We start from the raw sequence: 12,048 nt of genomic DNA, 5'->3' as shown, positions 1-12,048 counted from the left end.
CCTGTAATGGGGACAGCAGAGGTGAGGCAGGGGTCTGAGAGTAGGCATGTGGGTTTGAGCTCCTCAGTGAAGTGGGCAGTGAGGGGATCTGCTGGGGACAGTGAGGTGGGTGGAGACCCTCGGACATGGTCCCTAGAGTCAGTTGAGGTGAGTGATGAGACTGTGAATGTGTCTGAGATCAGTTTGCCCCATTGTGAAACTTTCTGCAGGAGCACTTGCTACCTGGGTGCAAGTGGTGCAAGCCGCACACCATTGGTGGTTCAGGACTGGGATCTCACCAGAAGGCTGCAATGGAGAGGCAGGAGACGAGGGGCCTTACAGTAGTATGGCCAGATTACTCAACCGGGATCCTGGGATCCCATCTCTGGGGTCTGAGCTGACTTCAGAAGGCCAGGGCTGACGGCAGCAGAAAGAGGAAAGAACTAGAGGTCTAACAACACCCCCATCCACAAAGTTTCATTTAATACTGAGCAAGCTAAGAATGTCCAGGTGATCATAAAATCTATACAAAAGATGTGATTATTACTAAAATGGTGACACAGAAAACTGTATCATGTTGGAACCAAACCAAGAGGTTTTTTTGTATTATGATATGAAGTTAGTTAGCTTACTAAAAATTACTTTTTAAACAGGAGTTGGCACTGACACTCAAGGCATTATAAACTGTTTCCCTGTTATCATTGGTGATCACTCCCTTCCTATCTATGCCAAGGTGGTATTTCAAGGGACTTTCATGTTTAGACCATGAAATTTTTGCACCTTGTTTTATGTCCCTGGATATTTCCAATGTCTCTTAGTTTATAGTCTATGGGAACTTGAATATAATTTGTATCCTACTTCTGTGTGAAAAGTGTACAAATCTTAATTATGTTGAATTGGTTCATGGTGCTTTTCAGGTCTACCATATTCTTCTACTTTTCTATATATTCATTTTATTAATTTTTTGAGAGCTTGATATTGAAACTCCAACCAAAGATCTTAATTCATCTACTTAAAAATTGTAATATATAGTGAAACTACATGTAACTTTGTTCTGGATTTTCCAAGTCTCCTGTAAATGCATTATCATACTTTCATAATTTAAAAAATAAAAATAAAAACCTTTAAAAATGTTTCTAAAAAAGGACTTTGCCTGGGATTTATTTTTTCATTACCAGATCTGGTAATTCACAAATGCTTTCAAGTAATGAGAGGAATGAAGTGGAGGGTGGGAGTGAGAGCAAAAACTGAATTTATTCCCTCAGCCAAACCATGGCAGGAGCTCGAGCTACAAGGTTCAAAATAACTATATCACCTGGAACAGCCCGAGGTCAGATGGCACCTGAATCCAGCTGCCATTGCCCCGAGTAACCAGGTAGGTTTATTCTGAAATTTTGAGCCCTCCCAGCAGGCAGGGGTCAGTACTAGTTTTAAAATTAAGAAGGAAAAAGGCTGTGGGCATACTGGGAAAGCATTTTTCAGGGATATGATTTATTTATTTTACTCTTGGATGCTTGCTGTATTTATCTAAGGCAAAGATGTGTGTTTTTCTTTTTGCCTTTGAGGATACCACATCTACAGATGCTCACTCAGGCGTCAATGCTCATGTTAAAAATGAGACGTGTTCCCTTAATTTCCCTTAATTTCAGTAAGTGATTAGCGTGAACGAGGCAGTTCAGTTCATCCCTCAGAGGATGAATCAAAAGTAAGACCAAGCAAAAAATCTCCAATAACTCAATAAGAAAATTAACAAAGATACATCAAAGAATGATGTTAGGGGGTATTCAGGCATGTGCTAGAAAACGCACACACACTCATACACACACACAGACAAAGACACACACTCATAATGTTAGCAGGAAGCAATTTAAATTACTTTAAATAGTCAATGCATGGGGTCAATGCAATTAATTTGGAAATTTAATTCTTGGCCTTTAGGGAGGTACTAACAGTTGAATAGTAGATTATTTCAAAAAGGTGGTTGAAAGACTAGCATGCTGAGCAGGGAAAAACCAGGAAGAACCATGTGGACATGTTCCTAGCACAGAATTGAGAATTGGAAAGCAAGTTTAGAAATCAGTCCATCTCCTTCTCCATAAAGAGATCACTCTCCAAATCCCCAACTGTAGGAACTAAGTCTAACTTACAGAGTATAGCAATTAAATATCTTCTGCAAAAACCTGTCATGGTATCTTTGATGGAAGAAGAAAGGATGGAGCATGGAAACCAGGGCTGGTGCCAGACCCTGGGGAAACTGGACAGAAGTAGAATGTTCTCAGACTCAATTTCCTGATTCTAAGTTGGGGGCAAGATGCCTGAATTGCCCAGGTGGCAATGACAATTAAAGACTACTTTCTAGGCACACTCTTCTAAACCTAGCCTGGAGTGACTCAGCCACATAGAGGCCCCTGTGTCCACCCCATCAGGTGCACAGTGACCCTGTGACCACATGCTAGCCATGGCTTTAGAGTCATTTCGAATGCAAGAGCCTTAACAATAAAGGTCAAAACCTCTGATAGTGAGATTCAATTCCTCCAATCCCCTCTTTTCGCAAGATTCTACACGCTGTAATCACGGGAGGGTTCATTTGCTCACTCATTTAACAAGCATTTATCAAAGTCCATGTTTGATTTGAATCAAGTAGGGATGCACTGCAGAGTGGATGGACGTAAATGAGGTGTCGGTCAGTTCTGTCCGTCACCTGAAAGGAGCAGCTGTAACACACACACACACTTACCTGAGCTATGACGTCTGAGATTGAGGCACATCCGACCAGGAAACTGTATTTGTGTTTTAAGAGAATGCCAGCATGGGTCCACGCCTGCCGGGAAGGAGAGATTTGGGCATGAGATACATTGAGGATTAGGTTACTTCTGGTTCTCATGAGTTCCTGGGCGTTCTTGAAATAGACATTATACCCACCCACCTCCCAATCTTAGTAGCACAAGTTTAATGAATCTTTGATTGATACAATGATTGTAACTTAACCTGGTACCCAGGACCAAGTGAGGTTTTTAAGTGGAACCAGTGACCACATAGTATTTGTTTGGTACCAATTATCTGAAGACTGGTGTCCTGATTCATGGGCCTGGCAGGAAATCTGGGTGAATACCAGGAACGGGGGCCAGTGTGAGTCACAAAGCACAGCTTTCTGGTCTGTGAAGCAGGTTCCAATGAGGAGGGTTCAAAGCTGGTTCTGAGTTACTGCAGTCATTACAGGCTTCCGCTGACTGATCAGGGCTCTACCACTTCCTTCTCTTCAAGTTTGGACAGGATCTGATCTGACACTTTGTGCCTTTGAGGGGAATTAAGAGGAAGGTGCTAGAAAGGCTGCAGACAACGAAAAGCCCAGGGGATGGCAGGTTTGGAGAAGGTTTGAAGTTCAAAGTAGGATCTGTCTCAGTATCATCTTTCTAACTAGTAAAGGTCAACCTGAACTGACACAGAAATAACCTTTCACGTGAGCTAAACACAAGCACACCTAGGGAATAGCCTAGGTCTGCGTCAAGACTATGTAACTGCTTCTGTCGCTACTTCCTCCTCAGCTCACAGGTCCCAAGGTGCCAAATATGAAAAGAAACGCAAAGTATAGATGACAGTTGTGAACTGTGGATGGTCGGCTGTTTTTATTGACTGAAAGTGACCTGGATGATAAGCTTCAAAAATATTCTCTCCAACTAATACATCAGGGCCAAGCTGTAGGGTGTGTGTGTGTGTGTGTGTGTGTGTGTGTGTGTGTGTGTGTGTGTGTGTGTGTGTGTGTGTGTGCACGTGTTCATGTGTATGTGTGTTTGGGGAGAAGATATGTATTATTTTGGTCTTTATCAGTAATCTCTTACTACTGGTCTTTTGGAGGAGCTGGTAGATAAAACATGGAAGAAAAGTGTGCTGGTCACAAACGTTTTGAGTTTTGGGAACTTCTGTGGCAAACGAGCCTGTGAGCCACTTTTAGTCTTGCTTCCCCTGATAATTGTAGTTCTTCTGTGTGTTAGCAGAGTCTCAGGGCAGATAGGAGGAAGGGCATTAGAATCTCAGACTCTGCCTAGGAAGCTGGGTTTTCACTCTCTTAGGCTGTGAAAAAGGTCGGTCACCCCGTTCAGTTCTCTCACTGCTTTGAGGGCACTGTGGTGCCACCTCAGTCCAGCCTGGGCCCCGTGGGGACTCTGCTTCCACACACCCCAAATCCTTGGCCTTTTTCTTTTGGAGGCAGGGGGCATAGGGGTGGAAGGTATGTGTGCGCTACCAGAGTAAACACACCTGGTGATAAGTAAGAAAAAGGAAATCCAGGCACAAGTGTTCCAAAGGCCAAATTCTTAGCCTAAAGTGATGTCAGGATGACTGAAAATCAGAACCTTCGATGGAAACTGAGGGTTTATTGTCTAAGGCTCCCCCACACCACTAGCAAGCCATCAGATTCAGTGAGGCTGTGCCCATAATCCAGCTGTGGGCACAGTGAGACTTCTGCTGACATTTGAGAGGATGGACCGCGTGCATTTTTATTAGTACTTTGCCTCCTTCCTCCGAGGATTTGGGGCTGCTGCCTTAACCTTGATACAGAGGTGCACTCACCTCACACATCTAATGTATACAGAACTGGAGGAGAGGAGTGGTTAAGCAAAGCAAAACAAAACCTATACAACTGTAAAATCAAAGGCTGTCTTCTTATAAGAAATGCCTTGCTGCATGCTAATGATTTGTGTTTACTTTCATGTATGCCTAAAATTTTTCATAATGAAAAATTGTTAAAAACTAGAAATAACCCCATACAAATGATCATATTTTAAAGCTTCCTTCCAAGGGTAATTTAAAATGGATCCAAAAGAAAGGGTTTATTTTCCACCATTAGCCATTATTGGAGATATATGTATATGTGTATATATATACATACATACATATATATATATATTTTTTGCTAAGTCTCTTTTATATCTACAATACAGATGAATAGGAAAAAAGCATTATTTGAGAACTTTTCAGTATCAGGACAAAGAATTTAATCTATGGAAGTGAGTCATCCTTATCTGCTCTAGCAAAGCTGGTTATTAAAGTAATCAAGCCCTATCAGTATATTCAAGTGAGTCTTATTGTAAAAAGCTTTGGGTGCTTATACCACACAAGTGGTAAGTTTATCTGAAAGCTATCCTGATCTCTTGAGCCTGAATATATCAGAAAAGAATTTATACTCGAATCAAATTTTCAAGGGAGCTCTCTTGCCTCCTACCAGAACTTGTGGCAAATACAGACCATTCTCATAAAACAAACTGACAAGATGAACTGGTTAAAAGTCAGTGAGTGGTCAGTCGGAACCCTTCCACACAGCTGGTGGAGAGGTGAAATGGTGCAGCTTCTCCATCAGTATGATGGAGCCTCAAAAACTTAAAAGCAGAATTATTATATGATTTAGCAATCCCTCTTATGGGTATATACTCAAAAGAATTACAGTAAGGACTCAAAGGGATATTTGTACACTCATCTTCCTAGTGGCAGTATTCATAGCAGACAAATGTGGAAATAACCCAGATGCCCATGGATGGATGAAAGGATAAACAAAATACAGCTTATACATACAAGAAATATTACTCAGCCTTAGAAAAGGACATTCTGACACAGGCTACAACATGCATGAACCTCGAAGATATTCCGTGAAGTGAAATACGCCAAAGAGCGACCAAAAGACAAGAACTGTATTATTCTATTCATGAGGTACCGCAAGTAGTTGAGTTCCCAGACACAGAAGTAAGAGTGATGGGTGTCAGGGACTGGGGGAGGGTGGGGAGTCAGTGTTCAGAGGGGACGATGGAGAGAGCTGAGCGTGGACAGTGGGGATGGGCGAAGAGCAACGTGAAAGCACCCAGCGCCACTCAACTGCACTTAACAATGGTTCAGATGGGAAATTTCACGTTATATGAACATTCCTCCAGTGAGAAAAGTGTGGAGGGCAGTGAAGAGAGCCTCAAGGGTGTAGGTCATTTTGTAGGGAGTTCAGTTCAGTTCAGTTGCTTAGTCATGTTTGACTCTTCGTGACCCCATGGACCACAGCACGCCAGGCCTCCCTGTCCATCACCAACTCCCGGAGTTTGCTCAAACTCATGTCCATTGAGTCAGTGATGCCAAGTAACCATCTCATCCTCTGTCGTCCCCTTCTCCTCCTGCCCTCAATCTTTCCCAGTATCAGGGTCTTTTCCAATGAGTCAGCTCTTCGCATCAGGTGGCCAAAGTATTGGAGTTTCAGCTTCAACATCAGTCCTTCTAATGAACGCTCAGGACTGATCTCCTTTAGGATAGACTGGTTGGCTCTCCTTGCAGTCCAAAGGACTCTCAAGAGTCTTTTCCAACACCATAGTTCAAAAGCATCAATTCTTTGGCACTCAGCTTTCTTTATCGTCCAACTCTCACATCCATACATGACTACTGGAAAAACCATAGCCTTGACAAGACAGACCTTTGTTGGCAAAGTAATGTCTCTGCTTTCTAACATGCTGTCTAGGCTGGTCATAACTTTCCTTCCAAGGAGTAAGTGGATCCATTGTAGGGAGTAAGTGGACCCATTACCATTTCTGGGTTGCCGAGGCTGGGGGAGGGGTGGATGGGGAGTTAGTATTTAACAGGAATAGAGTCGGTATCCCAGGATGAAAAGAGTTCTGAAGATTCACAACAATGTGACTATACTACACGCCATTGAACTGCACACATAAAAATGGTTAAAATGGTAAGTTTTAGGTTATGTATTTTTTTTTACCATAATTAAAAAAAAAAAATGCTAACGATCTTCCGTACTCACCATTGCATCCATAAAAGGGAAGGCAGCGAGATACAGGAAGGCCCTTCTTGTTTTGTTCCCCACCGACTCATCCACATGGTGCAATTTATTGATGATATAGTAGCCTAAGTCACTATATGCTGCAAAAGAAATGCACGGCAATATTTAGAAAAAGTTATCCTCATAAGCTTTTTATCTCAAAAGTTTAAAAACAATTTTAAAGATTATATGTATATATATTTGGTAGAAAAATCTAGATAAGCAAAAGGAAGAAAATCATCTACAATCTCATCCATCCTTCTGCCCAGAAGGGGTCACGGTCGACACTCCGGGTGCTAATCATCCAGTTGTTTTATGGATGTTTTGTGGTGGAGTGTGTGGGTGTTTCAACATAAAAATGGCATCATATTACCTACATACTCTTTCGTGACCCATAAACATCTTTCCCTAACATGCTTCTATATTTGATTGGTTGTACTGAATTCCTTTTTGCCGGTTTATTGAGTATCACTTGCTCAATCTCCAAGTATTACATATTTAGGTTGTTTCCATTCTTTTGATATTATCAAAGAATGCTTGATGGCTGGGTTGAAAGCTCAATGCCCATGTAGTTGTTGTTTAGTCGCTAGGTCGTGTCTGACTGCTTTGCCACCCCATGGACTGTAGCCCACCAAGCTCCTCTGTTCATGGAATTTCCCAGGCAAGAATACTGGAGTGGGTCGCCATTTCCTTCTCCAGGGATCAAACCTGCATCTCCTGCTCTGGCAGGGGGATTCTTTACCACTAAGCCACCAGGGAAGCCCTTCATGTCTGTTGGTATTCTTAATTATTTACTAAGAGAAAATTCCTATGTGTTAATATGCCTTTTCTTTTTTCTTTAATAAGTTTAATGGATCTACAATATTATGCTAGTTCCAGGTGTACAACACAGGGATTCAACAAAACGTGGCTTTTTAGTAGAAATTTAAACGTAGCTAGTCACTGTTTGTAATTCCTTTTGTTTCATTTTTCCAAGGAAGGCAAAAATTGTGGGAGATGGAAACTGTGGGTATAGTTTGCCCAGTGGAAAAGTGCTGTCTCTGTGCTTTCCAAGTCCCTCCAATGTGAGGATTTGGGACCAGTGTGTGACTAGAAGATAATGGGCTTTAACCAACAAAGGCTGAATGAATGTGTACGTGCCAAAGGGTGAGAAAGGTAGAAAGAGAAACATTCCATAATGTATGAACTAAGCACTCTGACACTGCTGTGTGTGTGTGTGTGTGTGTGTGTGTGTGTGTGTGTGTGTATGTTATTTGTCTATGACTCTTTGTGACCCCACGGACTGTGGGTCTCCAGGCTTTTCTGTCCATGGGATTCTCCAGGCAAGAATGCTGCACTGGGTAGCCATTCCCTTCCCCAGGGGCTCTTCCCAACCCAGGGATTGAACCTGGGTCTCCCACATTGTAGGCAGATTCTTTACCATCTGAGCCACCTAGAAAGCAGAAGAATGCTGGAGTGGGTTGCCATTCCCTTCTCCAGGGGCTCCTCTCAACCCAGGGACTGAACCTGGGTCTCGTGCATCACAGGCAGATTCTCTACCGTCTGAGCCACCAGGGAAGCCCCCTGACATTTTAGTAAAGGTTAAATAAAATATTGACTATTTCCTACCTCATTGATACAAAGTTTAGACCATGCAGGAAAACAATAATCTTTGTGTTTTCATAGGGTTTTACATAGTGCTCTAATAGTAGTGTTCCTGCTGTGTTCCCTCTTTCATTAATATGAATATTTATGTACTTGAGAAGCGCAAAAGCTGCTTTGAAATCAGAAAGGAGGTCAAATGTCCCTCTTACTTTTTTGTGAAACAATCAGAATCCCTTCCTCCATTTTAAAGTGTGGGGGACTGTTTGTGGCCATTTGTTATTGTCGTTGTTCAGTCACTAAACTGTTTCTGACTCTTTGTGGGTTTATTACCATATTAATTGGTAAAAAGAAACAATCCCCCATCTTTTGTTGGGATATGCCTGGAATTATGAGGACGTTGAATTAAGCATGCTCTTCAGGATGAAAACAAAGATATTTAAATGCACAAATGGGAATCCCAGTGGGAGTGACGTATGACTAAGTGATTTCAAGAGGCAGGGGAATAGATGACTGAGTCAGACAGAAAACAGGGCTGGTGAGGGAGGCAAATGCAGGAGGGGAGATCTGAATCCTCCCAGGAGGAGCAGAGGTGGAAATCAAAAGGCAAACCGCCAGGTGAGCCCAGGTGTCAGGTGTGGAGCTGGTGAGGCCAGCAGAGCCACTGAGGCAACAGGAAGGGAAACCCAGGAGGGAGGCTGGCACTTGGCAGAAAGAGCAAAGAAGGGAGAAGAGGGCTTAGTTATGGCCAGGGACCAGGGGCGCAGCTGTGATGTCCTGCTTGGATCAGAAGGTGACCTAACCCTTTGAGGCAGGGAGGGAGTCCTCCAGCCCCACTTTGCAGCAAGGTGAGAAGTGTGTTCAGATCTGAGATGAGCCGCTGAAACCCGAAGCTGGGATGCAGATGTTCCTGAGCCACACACACAGCTTACTGTGAGTGCTGAGACTTGGAAATCATGGCCGCTGTTGATCTGTACATGCTTTTTACTGTCGGTCAAGTTCATTGTGTGGAGATCCCCAGAGGGATGTCCTGATCCTGCCCCCTTGCCCCTCCTGGCAGAGGCAGCTGCCAATGGGAAAGGCAGCCACGCTGGGCAAACAGAGCATGCCAAGTCCAGGAGCCCAGGGCTGGCTATGAATAGCTCAGAACTAAGGTTCCCTGGCAAAGGTTAGAGCTGATATAAATGCCTGGACGGACCTGACTGGAGAAAGGCTGAGATTCAGAGGGGGATGTGTGGGCTGACCTCTGTCCCCTCACAATTCATTTGTTGACTCCTAGCCCTTAGGACCTCAGAAGGTGACCTTATTTGGGATCAGGATCATTGCAGGTATAATTAGTGAAGGTCGGGGGACCCTGAGGCTTCCCTGGTGGCTCAGATGGTAAAGAATTTGCCTTTATGCAGGAGACTCGGTTCAATCCCTAGGTGGGGAAGATCCCCTGGAAAAGGAAATGGCAACCCACTCCAGTATTCTGGCCTGGAAAATCCCATGGACAGAGGAGCCTCGTGGGATACAGTCCATGGGATTGAAGAGCTGGACATGACTGAGCGACCAAGCACACACGTGCAGGGTGACACTGGAGGACAGTGGGCTTCCAAGCCAAGGCAACTGGTACCCTTCTAAACGGGGAATTTGGAGACCTAGAGAAATGTGCAACAGGACAACCTCACAAGACCATCAAGAGAGGATCATGGGGATGCCTCCTCAAGCCAAAGGACACTACATATCACAGAACCCCGGAAGCTGGAGAGGGGCCTGGGACAGGTTCTCGGTCATGGCCTTCAAAGGAACCAACCTCACCACCACCGCCTCGATCTTCCAGCCTCCAGACTGTGAGACTATGCACTTCTGCCGTTTGTGGTGCTTTGCTAGGATAGACCTAGCAAACTTATACAGGTGGCTTCTAGAGAGAATTCTTTTCCCATGAGACTCTAGGATAGCAGCCAGAAAAGAAAGGTTGTGTGAGTTTGGGAAGCTGAGAGCAGGGCGTGCAGTTGGCTCATGTGGTCTGAGTGTATAGTTCAGTTCAGTCGCTCAGTTGTGTCTGACTCTTTGCGACCCCATGAATCACAGCATGCCAGGCCTCCCTGTCCATCACCATCTCCCGGAGTTCACTCAGACTCATGTCCATCGAGTCAGTGATGCCATCCAGCCATCTCATCCTCGGCCGTCTCCTTCTCCTCCTGCCCCTAATCCCTCCCAGCATCAGAGTCTTTTCCAATGAGTCAACTCTTCGCATGAGGTGGCCAAAGTACTGGAGCTTCAGCTTTAGCATCATTCCTTCCAAAGAAATCCCAGGGCTGATCTCCTTCAGAATGGACTGGTTGGATCTCCTGAGCGTATAGGGGTCAGTATAAGTCAGTTTCTCTACCTCTATGAATATACCTAAGTATTGCCACTGTTCCTGTTTAGTTGCTAATTCATGTCCAACTCTTGCGACCCCATAGTCTGTCGACTGCCAGGCTCCTGTATCCGTGGGATTTCCCAGGCAAGAATACTGGAGTGAGTTGCTGTTTCCTTCTCCCATGACATCTTCCCGACCCAGGGATCGAACCCAGGTCTCCTGCATGGCAGGCAGATTCTTTACCATCTGAGCTGCCTGGGAAGCCCATACCTAAGTATACAGATTTATTAGAATATTTGAACTAAAACGTTAAAAACAGTGCCTTTACACAGAGCAATGAAGAGCAAACATCGAAAGTTGAAGAGGGTCTGTAGGACTGCTGGGTGCTGAGCTCAGCCAAAGCTCTGATTCTGCCAGGATGTCCCCCGCCTCCTCGTTTTGTTCAGACTGCAGCTCCGGGCTCCCCAGGTGCCAGGGTACTTTGAGACCAATGGGCCTGAGGATGCTTTTGCTTCTTTTTACTTCCTGTCCTCTTTTAGCTACTAGAGGAAAATTCTGGAGGCCACGGAAAGAAGATTTTCTTCCTGTTTTTCTTCCTTCCTTTTACTCCTCCCCTATGTGGTAGAAGAAGTCTGATTATAACTACAAAGGTAGTTTCCACCCTGGGAGTTGGGAATGTTCAATTCCAGCAGCTGTTTTTCACCTAATATCCCCTCACCCTCCCCTCTGTGTCCCAGAGCTGTTTCTGGCTGGAGCTGGAGGCTAGGGGTAATTTGTTTAAAGTGCTTTGCATCGAGTCTATAATTACCAGGCTAGCTGCCTTCATGACATTTAGTAACCTTCAACTTTTATAAACGGCCTTACTAAGACTGTTCTGAAATAGTCTACACTCCTTATGAAAAGTAGAACATTAGAAAGAGAAATTAAGCGAGGCTTTTGAATAGATGTACATGGATTTCATGGCCTGGCTGCAGCAAAAGGACATGGACTTGACTTATTTATAGGTATTTGAGTTGCAGAAACAGGAAACAGGAGGGGCTGTCATTCAAATCCCTAGCTCCTCCTACCTCAGCCCACTGGAGTGGTGGACCCTGCCAGAATCAGTGGTTCTCAAACTTGTTCATCCAGAGTAACCAGTGCTTGTTGCAAAATGCCACGAAATATTGGTATTAATCAAAACAAGTCTCATTACCTAAAATTTTCTGATGGGAGTTGACGAAAAAGCCTTCCTCCCATTTTAGGGAAAGGTTAATATGTGCATTTCCGAGACGCAAATTTGGGAACCCTTGTTGCTGTTGTTCAGTTGCTAAGCTGTGTCCGACCCTTTGCAACCCTATGGACTGCA

The 12,048-nt window shown here is 44.2% G+C and overlaps 1 protein-coding gene across 1 annotated transcript in view; it reads right to left on the bottom strand.

The window, feature by feature from the left end:
• The window catches only part of ANKH (ANKH inorganic pyrophosphate transport regulator), a 168,608-nt gene that overhangs the window by 50,763 nt on the left and 105,797 nt on the right, over positions 1-12,048 (bottom strand). The window contains exons 3-4 of the mRNA XM_018065615.1: positions 6,761-6,879; positions 2,717-2,800 (exon numbers count right to left, since the gene is read on the bottom strand). Coding sequence (XP_017921104.1) covers positions 2,717-2,800; positions 6,761-6,879 — 203 coding nt within the window. The remainder of the gene's footprint in view (positions 1-2,716; positions 2,801-6,760; positions 6,880-12,048) is intronic.

Source organism: Capra hircus, chromosome 20, assembly GCF_001704415.2.
Source record: "Capra hircus breed San Clemente chromosome 20, ASM170441v1, whole genome shotgun sequence".
In the NCBI taxonomy this organism is placed as follows: domain Eukaryota; kingdom Metazoa; phylum Chordata; class Mammalia; order Artiodactyla; family Bovidae; genus Capra; species Capra hircus.
The sequence above is the reverse complement of the archived record's forward strand: the minus strand, read 5'-3'. Positions and strand labels throughout refer to the sequence as shown.